Below are 22,259 nucleotides of genomic sequence, written 5' to 3'. Positions count from 1 at the left end.
TTATTTATTGGAGCAATCCTTTAGAAATTATATGCAATAATGAGAATACATGATAGCTTATGATTTAACCCATTTGTTATCATATAGGATCACCTCATGGCAAACAAGTCTTAATTTAATTAAAAATTATTAAATTTTTTTATAAAATAATAAATATTACTATGAATGTGTTTTTGTTTATTTATTTCTTAAGGTATTTACTGGATCGAATTCAGTAATTAATCTTTTGCATTCTGTACGCCTATTAAGGGATAGATGTTAGCCACGAGTTTAAAAGTTGCTCCATACCAAAAACAATAATCGAACCCTCAACCAACCACTAGTTAAAAGTAGGAAAAGCCCTTACCATCATTTTATATAAAATCTAAAAAAAAATATCAATAACATTTGAATACAAAACTTCCTATTATCATCCTAACCTTACCCTTCCAAAAATCAAAATATCATTTATTTTTATACCAATTTTTTTATAAATATATTACTAAACAATTTCAGGAACTTTGGCAATAAATAAATAAATTGAACAACTGTTTTTGGGCTGGTCTCTAAACGCGGGGGCCATTTTACTAGTTCTCAGGAAACTATCAAAATCCCACAAATTCTACAGAAATTTCATCATTTTTATTTATTTATTCAAACTTTTAAAGGCTTTCCGTCGCTTAATCAACCGTCTTCAGCACCAATCCAAACTCTTAATTTCCATTGACATTTTTCAAAATTCAATTTATTTAATTATTAATTTTCCTTCTGTGTGTGATTTGGGAGGCTGTTTCTGAAGATGGAAATCGAGGAAAAACAAGCAGAGGTAATTGATCATTTCGTGAAGCAAGTATCAGCTCAGAAGGGCTCGGCTCTTGGCTCCGTTTTCGTTGAAGCGACGTCGCATCCTTCACTTTTCGCCTTCTCTGAGATTCTTGCTGTGCCCACTGTCGCTGAGGTTAGGGACTGTTCCATCTTCGATCTAAGAAATCAAAACCATAGTCAATTATCAATTTTCCTTTTTTTGTACATAGTTTATTAGCTGTTGAAGAGGTTTTGGAGTAGGATCGCACTGTTTGGTTAGTGAGAAAAAGGAGCGGAAAGTTAAGGATACTTAAAAATTGGTTTACACTATTCGGCAAACCATGTTGCTTGTTCTTTGATGTTACAATGGAATTAGGTTTGAATATTGTAGGGTTTTTTTGTTGTTTGTTTAATTTAAATTTTTGTGGCAAATTTTTTTATCAGTTTCATGTGGCATTTCATTTATGACTGTTGGTTTGATCATACTCTTTCCTAGCTATTCAATGGTTACTGAGTTGTTCAGTTTTTTTTTTTTTTTTTGTTAAGCTTTTGTTTAGAGGCATTAGTTTACTAGTATTTTATGTGAAATCAATGTACTTTTTGCAGCTAGAAGGAACTGACAACTCGGTGCACCTTGAGATGCTTCGATTGTTTGCACATGGAACATGGAGCGATTATAAGAGTAAGTCGGGGAAAAACCCATGTCTTAGGCAGAGCCACTGTTTGGTTAGAAGTTTGTAATGCCTTCAATGCACTTGTTTCTTTCCTGCATTTAAGATTTTTAGTAGTAAATGTGTTGCTACTGTGTACGTTTTAGACTTCAATACTGAATAACAAAGAGGTTGAAATGTGTTTTCTACCATGTTGGTTGATTTTGATGTTTAAACATGAAAATTGGTCATTAAGGCTTGGCTTGGTAGAGTGGAAAGAAAATTGGAAAGATGCAAAATTGAAGGGGTAGAAAAATAGAAGATGGAAAATATAATTTTTCTTTCCATAGGTGTGCTTGGTAGGAAAGATGGAAAAATTGAAAGAAAAAATAATTTCTTTCCATCCATTGCTTGGTAGAGTTGGAAAATGAAAGGAAAGAAACTAAAACATTTGAAAAATACATAATTTTGAACTAACATACCTCTCTCACATTTTCTCTCCTCTCATCATCCCAATTTGGAAGGACTGGTTTTCTATTTTATTTGCTTTCACTTTTCTCCCTTACCGGGCACACTCCAAATTTATTTTCTTCCCACTTTTTCACTCCCTCCTACCGTTCTTTCAATTTTCCACCCAACCAATCACATCCAAAGGGATATGGGTTTTGCTTCTAGTAAATGTTAAGTATTTTAATTTTATAGTTGCTCATGGCTAAAACTGCAGCTTTCTATTTAAACAAATGATGAAAATGAGCTTCGGGAAATGGAATTGAACCTCATTTTATGAAGTTGTAAACTATCTTTCCACTAATCTTCTTGAAAATATAGCACTGAGCTTAGTATCTAAATGGAAATTTTGAGGTCTATTGATTGGAAAGGCATTAAATTTGAATATCACTTTTCCAGATTGACAAAATAACTTTTCCCCCCTTTTCTTCATCACTTTTATTGTCTTCCTTTCTATAGTGTTTGTCAGTAATGTTTATTCTTCCAGGCACAGTAGGCAGCAGAATGCCTTTTCAGCTTTTACTTAATTAAACTATTTGATATTTATATATTTCTTAGACTTGATTGTTCATTTTTTCTTCTGCACATCGTAATGTGATAAACTTTGCAATTAGGAAATAGCTGTAAGTTTCCTCAACTGGTCCCAGATCAAGTTCTCAAGTTAAAGCAACTTACTGTCCTTACACTTGCCGAGACAAAAAAGGTATTCTCTTTGAGTTATGAGGAATTTGCACTTCTTTTTCTTTTTCTTTTGCTCAGAAAAAGTAGATTTTATTAATAAAGGCATTGAACACAAGATCATGGATTACAACATAACACCTAAGAACAATGCCTTGAAACACCTACAACGTAGATAAAACCAAATTCACCTTAGAACAATACCCTGAAATGCCTACAACCTAGATAAGACTAGATTCACCCTCATATCAGGTTAGAAAGATGCCTTTGCACTTCTACACATGCCATTTCTCGGTCTAGTTCTGTTTTAGTCATTATAGCACATTTTGACATTTAACAAGCATGCAACTTTAGATCTCTGTCCTCTAGGTAACTGAGTTCATAATATGATTGAACAAATTGCTTAGTATCTCTCGAAGATTTAATCTTTTTCAGAATTCATTTAATTCACTTTCTAATGTAAAGGGATAAATGCAAAATTCGTGGGGATTGGAATCTTTGTATGCTGATTATTATGTAGGTTTACATCAAGTTCTTTTATCCTTTATTAAATAGTACTTTTTAAATATCTTGTTCAGGTACTATCATATGATCAGCTAATGCTGGAGTTAGATGTCACAAATGTCCGTGAACTTGAAGATTTTCTAATCAATGACTGCATGTATGCTGTACGTAGTCTCCTAGTGTGATTCTCTATACCACTTGTCTTTAAAGGATGATTTTCATTCGACAGACTGAAAGGATCATCCTGCTAGTGCATCATGCCTGTTAATTTTAAGGTGGCTCGGCATCAAACACAGCATGGCAAATATGCTTCTTCAATACAATTTCACATTTCATATGTTTTGCCCTTCAGACATGTACCTACAACTATCTGAACTGTCATTGGGTGTTTGGCCCTGAAACCCGAGATCAAACTTAGCTTTTAGGGGTTGTTGGACTTTTTAAGGGAGTAACACTACTGAACTGAAAGTTTGCTGATTCTTCGTTCTTTGTCAACCATTTTGTCAGGGTCTAGTTAGAGGAAAGCTGGATCAGCTGCGAAGATATTTTGAGGTATCAATTTGCAGTCTTCAAGTTTGAAGTTTTTTGTACTTTGCTGTATTCCTTTCTTTTCCCCTTCTTATTAAAGTTTCTCATATATGCTATCGAAGGTTCAATTTGCTGCTGGGAGGGATTTGAGGCCAGGACAACTTGGAAGTATGATACAAACACTATCAAACTGGTAACATCCTGGTTCTAATTAAATAAGTGATTAAGACCTCTGTCCTTGCAGCATTAATAGTTGCTACTGTCTGATGTCATATTAGCTTTTGGCTTTGTTCATTAGAGCTGGCTAGTTCAACAAGGTTTGATAGAAATGCAAACACAAATTTGATTGATGTCAGCTTATATATCTACCATCTATCTATGGATGAGAACCTAGGTTGGCTACGTCAGATAACTTACTTGTCACAATTCAAGACAAGATAAAATGGGCTGATACAATGAGTGAGTTGGACAAGAAACACCGAAAGGAGCTTGAAGATAGGGTGATGGAAGTAAAGAAAGCTGTCTCCGTCAAGGTCAGTTGAACCCAGTTTTCCCTTAAATAGATTGATTGGACCATTACAAAGCATGAGAAGCAAAATGCAGCTGAAAGTGTTATCATTATTTCTATTGTTGTGTTTTTAGTTTTTAAACGAAATCTATATAAGCATTGAAGATAGCGGAACTAGTTTGACTTTCCATGAATGTGCTAGTCGTAGACATGAATGCATCTCTTTAAATATTGAAATTGTTTTGGTAGGAGGGGTGGTCATGTGAAAGAGAGTTCTTTAATTCTTCCAAAAATGCTTAGACAGAAAAAGTTTGGAGCTTAAAGCTGCAACTTGTTAAATGCAAATGAGTGAGCTTAACTGGATCTAGGAGTAGCATGCCATGACTTTACTCATTCGATATCGAGGTATGTTGGTCGATGAGGCTTATTTTGTGCCAGAAGTTACAGACTGCAAGCAGGCCAATACTGACTTCTAAGGGCTCAATGAAATCAACTCTAAACCTGGTGGAATGATGGACTTTGAGGAAGACCAAAGCCGACACAAGAGAGGTTAATACTTTTTTCAACTTAATCCACTTTTGTTCTAATCCTTGAATATTATTTTTACTGAAGAGGTTTTATGGTTTTCACGGTATCTTCTGCTTTTCCTTTTCTTTAAGTCATCCACAGCTTGATTTTGGTCACTATTTTACCCATTCTTTAATGCTGTGGATGATTGGTTATCACCAGTTGTAGAGTTATATTTATTTATTGAATTCACAGAACTTCTACTTGTAGTGCATTGTTTGAACTGACTGCATTTGTTGATAACTAACGGTTTGGAGAAAATGCAGGAGAAGGAATCTGATGTCCTGAAGAAAGAACATGCAACTTATTGGACGGCGTTTAGAAGACCAACCAGATTTTTGTTCACGATAGTCCCAGTAACCAATGATTCTGCTTTTCAGGCAGTGATAGTGCTGCTTTGGTAGTGAATTTGACAATTGTGGCGTTATAATTTCAGAATTGTTAGCATATCGTAAACCCATTGTTATTCCTATTGAGTTGGGAAAGATAGGACAAAACACAGACTCAAAATTTAGAACACTTAGATATCCAAGATTTACAAATTCAAGTTATTTCACTTTTTAATCATGCACTTCATGCTGCATCATGAAGATTATATATGGCTGATAGTTCCATTATGTTAGAAAAGTTGGACTTGAGCGTTCTTGTTTCCTATACTTTGTTTACCGGGGCTGCCTGATCTAATCTTTGAATGCAACAGTGCAGTATGACTCGGCCATTCTAGGGTCCATTGAGAAACTCAAACCACCCAGAGGGAGGAAACCTAGTGGAATCTGCTTTGGACTTGCGTCATACGACATTGGACTTTTGATCTTTCTCTGGCTGCCACTTTGCTTTTATAACGCCCGGGATTCATGGTATTTCTCATTTCTATCTTCCTTTCATTTTCATTTTGTAGTTTTTGGTAACTCTTATTTGTGCTTCACTGATTCAATGGTGGTTGAGAACACCATTGAAAAAACTTTCCATGGGTTCGTGAATCTACTGGTGGCTTGGCTTCATGGTGTTGTTCTTGTTCTTGTGTTTGGTTTTTATTTTAATAAGAATTTCCTAAACCTAATTGTTAATCATATGAATTGCTTTGCTTTTACATTTGTTTTGGTCCCTATACGAAAAAAAGTGCGACTAATTTTCTCGCTTGATAGCGATGGTAAATGTACAATAGCTATTAGCTACCATCTTTTATTATGTTAATGTTGCGTACATACGGTGTTGATATGCATGGATGATTAGCGTGCATGGGGGAAAAAATCTGGTCTAATTACAGTCTGACTCCCTATATTTTTTGCATATTTAATCCCTCTGCTTTTAATAATGGGATTTAGTTCCTCTACTCTTTTGGATAACATCATAAAAGGAATTATGTTAAATTGGATTATGTGGTATTTTTAAAATAAAGAAAAATAGTCATTTGACCAATTTAAATTGTGTGGAAATCATGTAAGCAATTATTTTTGATAATTTAATTCATAAGCTTTAAGTATGTGCTTTTTTGAGTGATAATGTGTGTTTATATTATATTTGTATAGTTTTGTTAGGTCATTTAAGATATTTTATATTTATATAAAATTTGATATTTTAATAATTCATATTATATATAAATTCTAACCTTCGTGTATTTATGTTATTCTTTCATGTCGTGTTTGTGTTATGTACTCATGTCTAATATTACCTGGTGAAGTTTAATCAACAATATTTTTCTGATAAAAATCTAATATTGATTTTTTTTTTTTGCTTTCTATTTTTTTTATATTTTCTAAACAATCATAAGCCCATCTAATTAATTTAAAAGATATTACGCGCTTTTTATTTGATACTACACAAGGGAACAAAGATTTTATTCGTTGTTGTTGGTCTTGCCCCCTTTTTTTTTTTTTTTTCGTTTTTTCATCTTCTGAAAAACAAAACTTCAATTCATCAAAATTGGGTTTTGGGCATTTTTAGCAGAAATCTAATTATGGACCAAAAAGGAAAATTGCAAACTAAGCTGAATCTGCTTCTGTGTATTAAGTATCCAATTTATCCAGTTTTTATTTTTTTTTTAAAAATAACATTTATGTTTAACACCTGTTTTGAATATTCCATCTAATGTATTCGAATTTAAAAGTTCAAACTTGATCAGAAAAATTTAGGAATTTAAATTGGATTTGGTCAATTTGATCAAGTCGGAAATAATCAAATAACTCAAAATGATAAATCTATAATTGATTTAAACTAAAATTATTCAAAATTTAAAGTCCGAATCGATCCAATTTGATAAAACCCAAACTAATACAATGTTATCAAACGAGTAAGAATATAATCATTCAAATCTAATTTTTCATGGGAAATGTGTGAGCAGTGTAAGGAAAAAGTGAAATGTCAAGTTGCAAAGCAAAGGGGTTGGTAAAGAGCTTATAATGATATCTCCACAAAGCTTATCTTCAATACTGTTGCAAGTAACATACGTCAAACAATACCTGCAATGATGATCATCATCTCACAATTTGTTATTGCCATTTATGTTGGAACCATTCAGCTTTGAAGGTGTCCTGGGTGAAAAAGTAGAGGATGGGAAGATGGAGTGAAAAAGTAAAAAAGAAAATATTTTGATTGCGCTTGATTGAAAAGAAAAATAAGAGCAAAAAAAATAGAAAGAAGTGTTTGTTTAGAATTATGTATTTTTTTTAAATGTTCTATTTTTTTCCTTTCACTTCTCATTTCTACTAAGCAAACATCTCTCTTACCAAGCAAACCTACAGAAAGAAGAATTATGTTTTTCATCCTTCTAGTTTTCTACCCTTCAATTTTCCCCCCCTCACTTTCCTTTCCACTCTACCTAGCAGAGTTCAGCTATTTTTAATTTCAAAGTACAACTTAATCTCCTAGAATGTCACGTAGTGGCGAAGCCAGGGAGGGTTGGCAGGGGCCTCGACCCCTCTAAAATGAAAAATTTTCTATTTAAGTTCCTTTATAATTTATAAAATTTTAAATTAATAATAGTAAAATTGCATTTTAGCTCTCCTAAACGATAAAAATTTAATTTAATCCTTTAAAAATTATAAAGATATAAGCTATTAAAATGGTGAAATTGCATTTTTACTATTATAAAAATATACAATTTAATCCGCTCCCCGCCCAAAAAAATATTTGGCTTCACCTCACGTGATTATTTCTCAATTTTCTTTTATATCACTTCTAGGTGTTCACTTATAGGCAAAATTTAAGGCGTAAATTACATTCATGGTCACTAAACTATCAGTAAATTTACATTTTGTCACTCAACTTCAAAAAGTTACAAAATAGTTACTGAACTTTTTGAAAGTTTTTATTTAAGTCATTAATATTTTTAAAATCGCCGTTGTATGGGTTTTTCTTTTCGCATTGATTATACCAATAAAAAACTCATCTTTCCTTTCACTTCAAAAGATTTTTTTTTTGATGAAATAATTTTGAATGTCACAAATGTAGGAAGCAAAATCCAAACAACTTTCTTCTACAATATTTGATATTGACCTTCAGGTCGACTTGGATTTAATGTATATTTTTTAACTCGTCAATGGATACTAATCCATTGTACTGTTCGCTGAATTGTTACTTGGAGCTCACTAGTCAAACTTTAAAAAAAAAATACTTAACTACCCAAGAACTTAAATAAAATTTTTTGAATAATTCAGTGACTAGTTTATTATTTTTTAAAGTAAAGTGACCAAAGCGTAAAGTTACTACTAATTTAATAACCTTAGGTGGAACTTACCCAAAAATTTAATTGTCATTCGTGAGCGTGGCCCACATATTTTAACCATGCCAATGTCACCAACATGCTATGTATATCATATCCCAATATAAATTCCCATTCAGCAACACAAGCTCACACGAAGATGAAAACTTGAGATGAAGGGTTTAGTTATCTCAGTTATTGTGGCGGTTACCATGGTGCAATTCATGGCGGAGCCAGGAGAAACGGCCGTCGTAAGTTGTGACGAAGTGGATGAATGTTTAGTTTACTGTGTTCCTTACCTGACCTCAAGGACAGGTTATCCCTCGGCTCTCTGCTGTGTCGGGCTGGCGAAACTCAAGAAAATCGCCGTCACCACCGCCGAGAAGCAAACAGCCTGTAGCTGTATCAAAGAGGCCGCTGCTGGATTCCCCAGTATTAAGGAAGGTGTGGCCTCGTCTCTTCCTAATAAGTGCAATGTTCAATTTAATTACCCAATCTCTAAGAACACCAACTGCCACGAGTAAGGTTATTTATTTATTAATTTTTAGATTGAATTCGAATAGATTTTTTAATATTAACTAAAAATAATTAAAAAACAATTGAATTCGTACGTTGGTTGAATCAAGCATTAAGATACTTAAATTTGATATGTTAACATATTCGACAATGATCTAATAACGTCAAGAAAATCAAATCAAATTCTTAAATAAAACAGTCTAAAATATTAGTTAGGGTAAACTATTAAAATAGTCACTTTTATTTGCCTCAAGTTATATTTTAGTCACTTATGCTTGAAATGTTACCTTTTAGTCACTTACGTTATCGTGTTGTAATATTTTAGTTAATGAGCCATTAATTACTATTAACGATGTAATAGTAAGTGACATGACACTTTAAATCACCATTTTAAATAAAAATTTAGGTTAAATTCTATAATTGATCCTATATTTTTTTATTTTGAGCAATTTAAATTTTTTATGTTCTTTTAATTTTTTATTTTTAATTTCCATTATCTTCATTTCTCCTCTGTTTTCTCCTTCTTCATTTCTTTTAATATAGTTTTTTATATTTTCTATTTGTTAAAACTAATCCATAAGCTCGCCTCACTCTAAAAAATTAATTTGTTCAAAAAGATAAAAGTATAGGGATTAGTTTTAGCAAATGGAAAACATAGAAAAACTACGTTAAAAGAAATGGAGAATAGAGGAAAACAGAAGGAGAAGCAAAAAAGAATGAAAAAAAAGAAAAAAAAAGTAAAGTTAAAAAAATATAAAAGAAAATTTAAATTGCTCAAAACAAAAAATATAGTGACCGATTGTATAAATTAACTTGAAATTTTTGTTTGAAATAATGATTTAACATGCCATGCCAATTTACTATTACAACGTTAACGGCTCAATGACTAAAATATTACAATGTGATAACATAAGTGACCAAAACGTAACATTTCAAACATAAGTGACTAAACTGTAACATGAGGTAAACAAAAGTAACTTTTCAATTAAAATGTTATGCAGTTATAAACCATATTTTAAATCTAAAAAGTAGAGGAATTAAATTCTTGAAAATAAAAGTAGAAAGACTAAATTTCAAATATACAAAGTGTAGAGAATTAGAGTCTTTGTTGTTTGAACTGGACTGCATTGGCCGAGGTATTAGTCCATAGAGAAGCATAAGATAATTTAAGTCGTGAACTAGTGTCACGGGCCAAAATAGTCTAGTCTCGTGACACTAGTACAAATTGATTGAATCAAGTTAAAAATAGATTGAGCCGAAATTTTTTTTTATAATTTATTTAATTAAATTGTACAAATTAATAATATGATCAATTCAATTACTACTATGATTCTGGAAACCTTTATTAGAGTAATTATGTTTTAGCAGTTGAAATGACAAGTAAAAAAACATACTTTTTGGAAGTTTGAAAACTAATTTTTGGAAAGAAAAAAAACAACTTTATTATCTCACTTTTTAAAATTTTTTTGGGGAGACTCGGTTCAATGGAATTTTTTTTCATAAAATAACCCAACAAAAATAATTTTAAAAGAAAATTACTAGAAATAATAGAAGTGCAAAAGAAGCTGTCATTAACTCTCCAAGATAGCTAATACAGACACAACAGAGAGCTGAAACAATTTTAAGCCCTCAAAAGACATTTATGTTCATATATATATAAAAGATATTGTCGCAATGAATACAGATACACAAAAATGATTAACTACAAAAATAAGAACTTTGTTCTGACAGTTCTTATATTCCAAAAGGTTACAGACAAAGAGAGAAGACCTTAGAAATGTAATTTATGGCATATAAAATTAATGAAACTCATGAGTTGACTCATAATTAAGTTGGTTCCTGAATTTAAATGGATGGTTCTACTTGGTGATGATGCTCCAAGTTTCTAAGTACAATTCTCGCAAAGATTTTAGCCTCGATAGGGGATGTTGCTGCTGCAGCTGCTGCTCGCAGAACCCTTGCTGCTCCACCACCCTGCATAAGGCTAGCATGGTGCACTGCATGTCGACCACCGGGAATGGTGAACTGCAAATGTATTCTTGTGAGGATTCCTTTGCTGTAACTATTTTACTTCGGAAAGAAGAGGATTTTCGGGACTATTCGAGCCCAAAAGAAATTGGTAGTCATATAGTTTACCTGAAGTAAAGCAAATGCTGCACATGCCTTGAGTATTGAAGAAGAATTTCGAAGCATCGAGACGAATCTTCCTATTTCAGCCCCACTAAAGAATATAGAAGTCATGTTAATTCATAGAGATCAACTTAGAGTCACTCAGCACGAAACAACATGATTAATCAATTTCAACAAAGGTGGACAAATACCATATCGGAGATTAGCTTTTAATAATTTTATTAAAAGCATAAAGTATTTAGTTCTATTAATTTACAATGGTGTTTCTTTGTTAACGTCTATAGTGGCCATTTTCTTTCTGCAACTTAATTTTGAAGTTGAGACAATAATTATGTGAAAAGCACAAATGAATCTGGAATGCAACCAGGAGGGAAAAGGATGAGGGAATGAAACCTGCATCTCAGATGCCCTGCTTCTTGAATACGAGCTTTTTCAGTTACTTGTGCCAAGGCTGCTGGAGCCGATGAAGCAGCAGCCGCAGCAAATGCTTGTGGGTTGGAGAAAGTACGAATAAAAGCTTCAATATGCTTCAAAGCCATTCTTCGAGCCCCATCCAAGCTTACACTCTTTGATGTGCTTTCTGATGATGAACTCATTGGTGCAAATTCATCGATTCTGCTAAAAATATCATTTGAAGCGAATTAGAATAAAAATGCTTTAGGTTCCTTTTTCGCATTGTATGATATCTTGTGCATGCATGATAAATCATTAGTTGCTTGGTGATATTTAACCTTTTTTTTTTTCAGGATAGAGATTATACATGTTTGACTTTTCAGACATTGGTAAAAATTGTCTTTAACCAGAGATTTCATCATGATAAGGCATGCTAAAACGTTATAGACCAACTAAATATTACAGAATAAGAATACAGTAAACTTAATGTGACAAGGTCCCGACAAAATATTTAGATATATAAAAATCGACAAAGGAGTGTTGGGTTAAATTTTATGCAATTAAGACAGAAATATTTACCTCCCATCAAACATGTATGCCAGTGCTAATGCAGCCATGAAGCGTGCCATCTTGGATAACGATGAAGAACAAAGATGAACGAGTGCAGGAACCCCACCTTCTTCCACTATCCGAAGTGCATTACTATGGTTAAAAGCAAGGTTCCAAAGAGCCCCTGCAGCAGTTTCATGAACATCCTGAAAGCAAAAGCATAAGTTAAACTCAATTGAGATGTCACCTGACAAAAATTTAGATCATACACTAACTGCAAGGGTTGGCTTATGAAATGCTTACTTCAGTGTCAGAGCGTGCAAGTGCAATCAGGGGTGCAACACCTCCTTCTCGTCCAATAGCAATGCTAACAAAGACCAAAGATAAATAGCATGAATATTCTTCCTATTAGAGTTTCATAGCATGATCAATGTGAATATTTTTCTAGGAAAAAATCATGAACAAGAAGAAAAATGTGGTTGCACCATTAACACGAAGAAATTATTGTCCAGAATAATAATGATTAGCACAAAAATGCAAGTTAACGAAAGCAATATGCTAGGGTTGTATCTGATAGTATCATCCCACTTTGGCAAGGCCAAGCGCTGGATAATATCAAAGGATTTGGACAGCAGTGTACAATAGAAAAGAACAAAAAGGCAGCAAAAATAAGAGTGGTTCTGCTCCTGTTGTTTTAAACCTTTTATGCCATATGCATAAAACCCCACGTGGGTCAAAAGTTCAAAAAATTCTCACATAATGTGCTCAGAAGCCAGGGTTTCTATCGCCAACTCTTGAATAAGTTCAAAAGTAAAAAATGCATTACCTATTGGCTTCTGACACTGACAATCCCCAAAGAGCACCAGCTGCCCTCTCTTGAAGACCTGGGGAAGCATTTGAACAGGATTGGGCAAGAGTAACCTACACAAAATAAAATAAATAAAAACCTTTATGAAGCAGTGAAATCTTACCAACAGAAGTTTTCTTCACATGAGCTCTTCCAAAGAATTATAGTGAAGCAAAGAACATAATTCAACAAATCTTTAACATTACGTAATTTCGATAGCACTTCACTATAGTTACTAATATTTCAGGATTCAGAATTTTGCACCATGACACCACAGAAGGGAAGGTTAAAAAACAAATGAAACAGCAAAGGTAACAGTTTGAATCCACGGGATTCAAGAAAGAGAAAGCCTCAGATGACCAAGGCACATCCTGTCCGTATCTAAACATAATCTGGTAGATCTGCATTTCAATGCTGGCAACATACTAAATTATTTAAATATCTACAAAAAATGAATATGTCTAAGCAAAAATTATTGTAACCTGGAGGCCAAAAGGATATTTGGGAGGTATTTTAGTAGAACACAAAAATTATTCACTTTTTGCCGCACATAATGGTACCTGAGGCTACCCCTGCTTAGACAGAGAAAACAATAGAAGCATAAAAAAAATGTCATACCAATGCCTCAACACCACCAGCTGCTGCAATTGCTTCTCGATTTCTGTCATCAAAAGACAAGTTCCACAATGCACCAGCAGCTTCTTGCCTGTTTCACTCAGTAGATATCATCATACATGTTAAAACAAACCCAACCTAATTTTGTGCATTTAAGACAAAATTGTTATGGTCTATGAGTTACAGACTGAATCTATAATTTTGGGACCGCAAGGAAAATGGATAAAGCTGAAACAAAAACTACAGAATATAAACACTGAACTTATTTACACCAAAAAATCTAATAGCTGAAACAAGGAGTCAGCTCAAATACATGATTGTAGCTACCTGACACCTTCATGAGGAGAACGTGTAAGTTGAACTAGCGCTTCAAGAGCACCAGCCTCTTGTCCTACAGCAGCATTGTTACTGTTGCTATCACCGTGAGAAGCCAAATTTGCTAAGGCGCGAGCAGCCTAGCATATTTGGACATGAAATTAAAACTCTCAACAAACATGTCGAATGTGGTGACATGAGTAATCGTTGAATGCTGAAAAAGAAGAAGACTGGATTCCAATACAAATCATAAGACAAGCAAGTACACAGTTGAAGCCATCAGTATTTAATTTACAAGATTACTTATTTCCATGCCTAGAAGAATGCATAGCATAATTAAGCATATCTGCATAGCACCATGCTTAATATCAAAAGAATGCAATATGACATTGATAAGCGTACTCAGAAATTTTCATCAAACTAGAACATTCTTACAAATTAGATAGTTGTTGTGACTAGGTGTAAATAACCTATCAAAAATCAGATAATTGAAAAAGCCATGCTAACCATTTCAAATAGAAACAATTCAAAGGAAATGCAGTGATTGAATCATGCACAGTTCAAGGTTCCCAACCTGTTCTTGCACTCCTTCAAACTTGCAGTTACGAGCAAGCATTACCAATGCATGCACACCACCCGCAATGGCAACTTCCATACTGCATTTATCATCAGCTGCCAAATTTGCCAAAGCGCCAGCTGCGCGTTCCTGGAAACACAAAAGGAAATCATGATCCAACCAACAAACTATAGCCTGAAAGCAACTTAAATCATGAGTGAACTTGATGCTACATGATATTTAAACGTAGTACACAAGCAAACACATCACATAAGGAGAAGCATACAAGAACTCCATCACCGCCAGAGGACCACTTGAATATAAGATCGACCAAAGCTTTGACACCACCAGCTTCAGCTATTGCAGCCTAATTTTTTAAAAGAAAACGTGGTTAGAACTGCAAACAGAAACCTTATGTTCCCAGGTTAGAGAAAAAGCACTGAATAGTAGTATAGCATAAAACCTTGTGCTCTTCCCCTACAGAAAGGTTCCATAGCCCACCAGCTGCCTCCTCAGCAACCAGCCTGTTCATGGACCTTGCCAATGCGGCGAGGATATTAATTCCTCCTTCTTCAGCTACAGCTTTAGCGACATTGGCATTGACAGACAAGTTTGCTAGAGCCTATGGCATTACAAAGTCCAAATCAACTAAAATTTCATTTAATAAACTAGCAATCTCAGTATTTAAGAAAATAGATGGAAAATGATAACACGCACAAAAGTGCTGTGAATAGCAAATTCTTCATTTAAGCAGAAAGCATCAAACGATCCTATGATCACTAGAATAAGCAATTCAGTTAAAAGAAATGAATATGATAACAGTAGCACTGTGATGTGAACTGTAATTTTTCAAAATAGGATAATAACCTTTGCAGCCTCCGATTGAAGTCCTTCATGCCAAGACTTCGCTAGGTTCAGAAGAAGCCGGATGCCACCATCTCGCATAACTGCTTCAGCCCTTCCACGATCTATGCTTGCGTTTTCATCATCAATAACAACAAAAGTTGCTAGTCCAGTGGCTGCCCTTTCTTGAACATCCACTTGTGAGCTCTGCATTAAGCTTAGCAATAATGCTGCCCCTTGCTTAAGCCAGAAATTATCAAGACCTTGTGGGTTGCTCTCAGCAGTACGCAAAAGCGTGTGAGATAAGATCCACTCAAGCCAAGTCATGATCTCATTCAAGTTTTTATCTTTGTTCTTTGAGCACCTCCAATCCAAAAACACATTCCTCCCTTTGTTTGAAGTTTTGGCAAATAAAGAAGATAGTTCTCTAAAAATATCTGAAAAAAGGGCAAGCAACAATTTGCCATTGGTTTTGGTGGTGCTAATGCTAGTTTCCTCTTCACGAACCGGACAATTTAGGGCACACAAAACCTTCAAGCTCAAGGATGAGGATAACAATCTAGAAATAGCAGCTGATCCGATATCAGTTCTAGAAACATCCAACCCAATCAATTTAGGCAGCTTGTGCCAAAGCTGCGAAACCACATCCCATTTCATATTTGATGTCCCAGCAACAGAGAGGAAACGAACAGATGAGACATTTTCCAATGCTGCCTCATCAACATTTAGGCAATCAAGGAACCCAACGTCAACCAGATTTGGACAGTGCTTAGCCAAAGCATTGATCGCATCAGCATAAACATCCTTTATTCCAGACAACCGGAGCTTTTTCAATTTGGGACAGCAAAGGGCTACTGCTTTTATAGCATCACCAGTGATCCTCTCACAAAAGTCTGGCCCAAGCTGAAGACTTTCCAAAGCCTCATGCCGGGCAACAATCACAGATAGAGTAGCATCAGTTATTTTCCTGCAGTAATCACCGCTTATTTCACGCAAATTCTTAGCTTGAAGATGAATTATTGCATCGGCAGACTCTGCCCCGCGAAACCTAAGCTTTTGAAGATACACACACCTAGAAGCAAGTGATGTAGCCGTTGCGGTGTCAAATTTATGAGCACGAAGATCCAATGAACTCCATAAACACTGAGAAGCACCCAAAACTCTCCATGTCTTACAGGTTGACGACAGGCTTGCCCTATCTCGATAATTCAGACAAGAAAACAATTGAATCACTGTATCATCAGGCAAGCTTGTCCAATCAACATTGCCATTTCTCTCAAGACCTAAATCCTCAACTTCAATTTCAAGATAACTTAGTGAAACAGCGTCGTCCTTCCCTTTCTTTGCCACCTTGCGCCGCACCCTACGAGTCATTCCTGATCAAATCCAAAAAGGACTCCAATACCAAAATCCTTTGAACCTCAAAGCAACTAAACCCTATAACCTGTAAGTGCACATTGAACTAAGTACATACGCCCTTCAAGCTCAAATACCCAATTCACAAAACAACTTAGCAAGCATAGAGAGACCAAAAAAAGCAATGGTCTCAGGTCCCCCAAAAACCCTAACTCAAAACCAACAATGTAATTGTATCTATGTCACTACTCAAACACCAAGATACCTTAAATTCTCATACTTTACAAATAATCAAATTGTCCGATTTCATATAAACCCAATAAAAATCTAGAATGATAAATGCATTTGCAGGGAAGAAAAATCGATCGTCGTTCTCAAACCTGACAGAGTTCAGTCTTTCTGGGAATGAAGGGTAAACCCTTAAATCTCGAACCGTTCAGATTAAATCAATTAGAACCCTTTTTTATACCTGATTTGATTGAATAAGCTTCAATGGAAGGGAAGAAAAACGAGAGAGAAAGAGAGTTGAAATTGCGTAAGAGAGAATTCAGGCAAAAGCATAAATGAAAGAGAAAGAGAAACCAAACCCTCAAAGCTCAAAGCCATGCGTCTAAAACTCTCTTTGGTTTAATCTTAATCTTCATCTTTATTGTGCACACAAAGGAATGAGAGAGAAAGAATGGGAAATTTTTTTTGTATGAAAATGAATTTTTACAGCATTATTAAGATGTCATGTAAGGAATCATGGCAAACAATTAAGCATGATTTTTTTATAAGGGGAATATCAATTGGGATTGGAGGGTGTATATATAATTATTTGTATTTCTTATTGTAATTTGCTGCTTCAAAAATCTAGATATTACTGTTAAAATGAATGATATAACTACATTATAGTATAATATCAACTTATGAATATTTTGAAGTTTTAAAATTTAAAGGTTTTTTTTAAGAAATTAGTATAATTGGATGTAAAAAATTTAAAAAAAACTTAAAAGAACTATTTAAGTAACAATGGGTCGAATAATATCGTTAGCTTGAACTTTTTAAAAATTTCAGTAAGTGTAACCCTAATTACTTGCCACCAACAAGAGGGAAGTGATGTAGCACTAAGCGATAAACGTTCAAATGCGCGCCACCTGTCACCAACAAAAGGGAGTAGATATAGCACTAAGCATTTAAAGAAAGTGATTTACGCTTCAAGTCTTGTTTTATTTTCTTCTCTTTTTTTTTTAATTTCATTTATTGCACCACAAGTTCTTCTGTTAATCTTAAAGTTTTATTTTGACTACCTTTTTTTGCTACATTCATGGAGGTTGAATTAACATCGAGTTTGAAGATCCATCAAGACATGATCACGGAAGATAGATTCAATTGAACGAATTATACAAAGTGGAAAGATAAGATGGTATTCATGTTAACTGCAATGAAGATCTTCTATGTCCTTGATCCAAACATACAATCATTGATGATGTTATCAAAGAAATAAATAAACGCTAAGAAGATGAGTGCATTTGTTGTGGTTACATATTGAATTTTCTCACAAATTGTATTTATGACCTCCACATAAACATGACTACACTAAAGGAATTTTCTTGAATGACAATTGAGAACTCGTATAGAAACGAGAAGAAAGGCGCAAACAGTTTTTAGCATTGAAGTATTTTCAATTTACCATCATTGACACAAAACCAATCATGGATCTAGTGCATGAGTTGCAAGTTCTAGTTTCAAAGTTAAGTGAACTAGAAATCAATATTTCTGATTCACTATAAGTAGGTGCAATTTTATCCAAATTGATACCCTTTTGGAATGGATATAGGAAGAAGATACTACATTCTCCAAAATCCTATACTATATAAAATTTTCTGACTTACTTACAAAGGCAGAAAATCAAACTTTTGATGCACTTATTCTTGGTTCAAGTGTTAACTTTGTCTAAGAAAAATGTAATGGGAAGGCACAAAAAAGACCCTGAATTCAGAAGAAAGAATTCAATCGAACCACGAAAAAGAAGACTGATAAAATATGCTTCCATTATGGAAAGAAATGAAATTTTATTTGGGATTGTGGGTTCAAAAATTTTGGAAATAAGACTACTTTTGGTTCAGTAAGCACAAACTCAGCCAATCTTGTTGAACAATATATGAAGGAACTTGTTGCAATGATATCTAAAATGCAAATTGGCGTGGTTGCTGAAGCTCATATGGCTACTGCAACAAAATCTTCCGAGTGGTGGATGGATTTTAGTATAACTATTCATGTGTACAGCAACAAAGAACAATTCAAGATATATGAAAAGCGTGAGAAACCAGAATAGATCTTAATGGGAAATAATGGTGGTGCTAAAGTCATATGTAAAGGAATTGCTTAACTTAATTTTACTTGAGGACAAAAGTTGAAATTGCTTAATGTTTTCCATGTTCTTGAAATTAGGAAAAACCTTGCATCCACACATCTTTTGTGTAATAACAAAATAGTTTTGGAATTCGATAAAAACATTATTTCTAAGAATTTTGTATTCGTGAAAAAGGCTACTCATGTGATGGTATGTTCAAACTAAGTATTAATAATATCAATATTGCTTTTGCTTATGTTGTTGAGCAAACTTATTTTTTACGGCATGCTAGACTATGACATTTGAATTATCAATCTTTGAAATATATGTCTAAGCATGGTTATATATCTTGTAAGAAAGATCATGTCGATAAATGCGAAATTTGCGTGGCATCTAAAATGACTAAGAAACCTTTTCCACAAGTAGAAAGAAATTTTAATTTATTAAAACTTGTTCATTATGATATATGTAAGTTGAATGGTGTGTTAACTATTTGGGGGAAAAGATACTTTATGACGTTCATTGATGATTATTCTTGATTCACCTATGTTTTCTTGATTAAAGCAAAGGATGAATCCCTTGAGAAATTTAAAGAACTCAAAACTCTGGTTGAATATCAAAAGGAGAAGAAAATTAAAATTCTTTGAAGTGATAGAGGTGATGAATATTTCCTAGATTTATTCTCTATGTTTTGTGAAGAGAATGGAATCATTCATCAAAGAATGAGACCATATGCACCCTAACAAAATGGTATTGCAGAAAGAAATAATAGATAATTAGTGAATATGGTTAACATATGATGTTAAATGCTAAGTTACCTAATAATATTTGAGGTGAAGTATTAGTAACAACATGTCATATTACTAATAAAGAGTTCCATTAAAAAAGTTACAAGTATCACCATATGAATTATGGAACAATGACAAAAAACTAAGTTTAAAAGTATTAAAAGTGTCTTTGTTGGTTATACAAAAAATTCAAAGGCATATAATTTGATTTCAGATTTAATGTTATTATTGAATCCATACATATTCTTTAAAAATAAGTTTGTTTCTAATAATATTGCTTGTGATGAAAGAAATTTTGATAATATTGCTTTTGGTGAACGAAATTCTGATAATATTACTTGTGATGAAGGAAATGAGAAACAAATTGAATTGGCATCCACAACTAGTAATAAAAGAAAATAACCAATTGAGCTAAGAAATCATAGAATGAGAAAAGAACAGCACTTACATTTTGACTTTGTTTCTCTAGATTCAATTATCTTCTTAATCGAAGGAGATAAAACCACAGTGTTAAAGAAAACATCAACACTTCTAAATGTCGAAGAAAATCCTAAGACTTTTAATGAAGTGATGACATCAAGAGATGTAATCTTTTGGAAAGAAGCTGTGAATGATGAAATTAACTCAATAATGTTGGGGATCGACCCGTATATGCAATGAGAAAATAAAAGTAAAAGTAGAAAAGATCAAACACACAAATATTTACGTGGAAAAATTCCTCTAAAGAAGAGGACAAAAAATCACGGCCAAAGAAGGCTTCACTAAGTGAGTAAAAACCAAAAGAGTACAAGATAGAGATAATCTCAATAAATAACACTAAATCCCAAAAGAACAAAGCACTCTGGCTAAAACTCGAAATTTCCTAAAACTCACAAAACTTTTCCAATATCAAATATGATGATGATTATTACTATAGGTTACAATAACTCATTTTATAGGCTAAATTCATAGGTTAAACATGACTAAAATAACCCCAGACTAATCAGAGTTTAACTAGGAGAAGAAAATTAAGAACCTTAAGGAACACATCGCCATGTTGCAACATCGAATGTCCATCATCGGGATGTCATTCTTCATATCGCCGGGACATATAGTGTTGTGTTGTCAGGACGTTAACTCTTCCATGTCGCAACGTCGATTCGTAAATACGAGGCGTACTGCACAAATATCCATTTTGACTCATATTTTTTCATACCTCCTTTTTCAATACCATCACAGGCCTATCCAAACCTTTGCAGGATACTCACCAAGTCTAAATTGGTGTCGAAATTGTAACACCCCCTAACCCTTATCCATCACCAGAATAAGGTTACAGACTATTACTAGACTTTTTAGATCAAATACGAATATTAAACAAATCAAATTATATACACTTCATAAATTAATCATATTGTCCCTTTTATGGGCCTTCGAGGCCTTAAATATGTATTAGAAACAAATCAGGACTAATTCGGGTTCTCTGAAAATTTTTCCCGAAATTTCAAAAAATTTTCCTAAGTGCAGGGCACACACACCTGTGTGGCTAAAAGATATGCCCGTGTGACCCTATGACATGCCAGTCTTCAAGCCACTACCCCGTGTAACTCTTTGACTTACATCACACGGCCAAGCCACATGCTCGTGTGGTCAATTTATTTTTTTGAAAATTAAGTGCAGTTTTCACAAGACCGGGGCACATGCCCGTGTGCTAGCTGTGTGTCTCACACGGTCCAGTCACACGCCCGTGTGTTTAGCCGTGTGGACTCAAAATGAACCTTAAACATCACGTTTACCGACTATAATGACCCAAAATTCACGAGCATAAAAAAAGTGCTTTATCAGGCTTCCGTCTTAGTAAACCGAGTTCGTAAATAATTATTAGAAATATTTATGAGTCTAGTGGTGTGTCTAATTAGGTTTTTATTAAGTGAATTTAGCTTAATTAAGAGCAATTAGCAAAGACGACTAAAGTGAATAAAGGGTAAAAGTCTAATTATAGATTGAAAGAAAATAAAAGGGATTAAAATGGCAATTAAGCCATTAATAAAGAATGATATTATAATACCCTATTAAATAGTTGGACTGAGTCGGATATAGTTGGCATGTCATAGGATTTGGAAGAGTTTAGGAAACTTTTTGGCTTGGCCGAGGAGATACTGATGTTACTTTATTTCCTTGGATTATCCGAAGAGGCATTTAACACCTTTCTGGTGTGTTTGAGAGGATTATTTATTCTGGTGTGTTTGGTTAGAATCCATTTATCCGTCAAAGTCCGAGTGTTGTTAATAGGGGTAATTTAATGAAATAAGAAAATGAATAAATCTTGATTTGAATGAGTTGATGGAAGAAATGAGATAGTGAATAAGTGAAGTGAGAATAAGATATGAGATTTGAAAGCATGAACTTAAGGTTCATGAATTGACCAAAAATGCAAATTGTTGATATATGATATCTGTTGATAGACTATTATAAATGAAATATTAAATTGATTGTAAAATTTGTTCTTATGATTTTCTATATTACAAGTTGATGTTATAATTTATTAATGTTATATAATTTGAATTATGGTAATACCACTGAGTATAGACGTACTCAGTGTACGGTTGTTCCCG

At 33.7% G+C, this 22,259-nt stretch overlaps 3 protein-coding genes across 10 annotated transcripts; 2 read left to right on the top strand and 1 right to left on the bottom strand.

Moving 5' to 3' along the window:
• Window positions 1-482: 482 nt before the first annotated feature.
• LOC108457898 (COP9 signalosome complex subunit 7-like) lies at window positions 483-6,017 on the top strand. Of its 6 annotated transcripts, none has more exons than XM_017757102.2 (9): window positions 483-937; window positions 1,390-1,465; window positions 2,555-2,643; window positions 3,197-3,286; window positions 3,630-3,674; window positions 3,773-3,843; window positions 4,045-4,183; window positions 4,606-4,707; window positions 4,992-5,352. In XM_017757102.2, exons 1-8 carry the CDS (start codon window positions 779-781, stop codon window positions 4,669-4,671), a joined length of 735 nt encoding a protein of 244 aa, XP_017612591.1. In that variant the 5' UTR covers window positions 483-778; the 3' UTR covers window positions 4,672-4,707; window positions 4,992-5,352. The 6 variants fall into 6 exon arrangements, with proteins under 6 accessions (XP_017612591.1, XP_017612592.1, XP_017612588.1 ...); XM_017757103.2 differs by having other exon boundaries at window positions 4,408-4,707; XM_017757099.2 differs by lacking the exons at window positions 4,606-4,707; window positions 4,992-5,352 and adding an exon at window positions 5,431-6,017.
• A 2,581-nt stretch (window positions 6,018-8,598) lies between these two features.
• On the top strand, window positions 8,599-8,949 carry LOC108458717 (non-specific lipid-transfer protein A-like). Its single transcript, XM_017758119.1, has one exon. It carries the CDS (start codon window positions 8,599-8,601, stop codon window positions 8,947-8,949), a length of 351 nt encoding a protein of 116 aa, XP_017613608.1.
• Window positions 8,950-10,560: 1,611 nt separating this feature from the next.
• Window positions 10,561-17,416, bottom strand: LOC108460793 (protein ARABIDILLO 1-like). 3 transcript variants are annotated; one of them, XM_053031932.1, is made up of 14 exons: window positions 17,133-17,408; window positions 16,926-17,014; window positions 15,214-16,633; window positions 14,810-14,968; window positions 14,633-14,713; window positions 14,365-14,496; window positions 13,803-13,930; window positions 13,479-13,566; window positions 12,840-12,934; window positions 12,317-12,380; window positions 12,044-12,219; window positions 11,465-11,689; window positions 11,078-11,162; window positions 10,561-10,966 (listed from the first exon to the last, which is right to left on the bottom strand). In XM_053031932.1, the coding sequence occupies exons 3-14, from the start codon at window positions 16,561-16,563 to the stop codon at window positions 10,787-10,789; spliced, it is 2,763 nt and encodes a 920-aa protein (XP_052887892.1). In that variant the 5' UTR covers window positions 16,564-16,633; window positions 16,926-17,014; window positions 17,133-17,408; the 3' UTR covers window positions 10,561-10,786. The 3 variants fall into 3 exon arrangements, with proteins under 3 accessions (XP_052887892.1, XP_052887893.1, XP_017615937.1); XM_053031933.1 differs by having other exon boundaries at window positions 11,465-11,686; window positions 16,926-17,407; XM_017760448.2 differs by having other exon boundaries at window positions 11,465-11,686; window positions 15,214-17,416.
• Window positions 17,417-22,259: the final 4,843 nt, after the last annotated feature.

Source organism: Gossypium arboreum, chromosome 8 (assembly GCF_025698485.1).
Source record: "Gossypium arboreum isolate Shixiya-1 chromosome 8, ASM2569848v2, whole genome shotgun sequence".
NCBI lineage: Eukaryota > Viridiplantae > Streptophyta > Magnoliopsida > Malvales > Malvaceae > Gossypium > Gossypium arboreum.
Note: the sequence above shows the minus strand (reverse complement) of the source record. Positions and strands in the feature narration are given on the sequence as shown.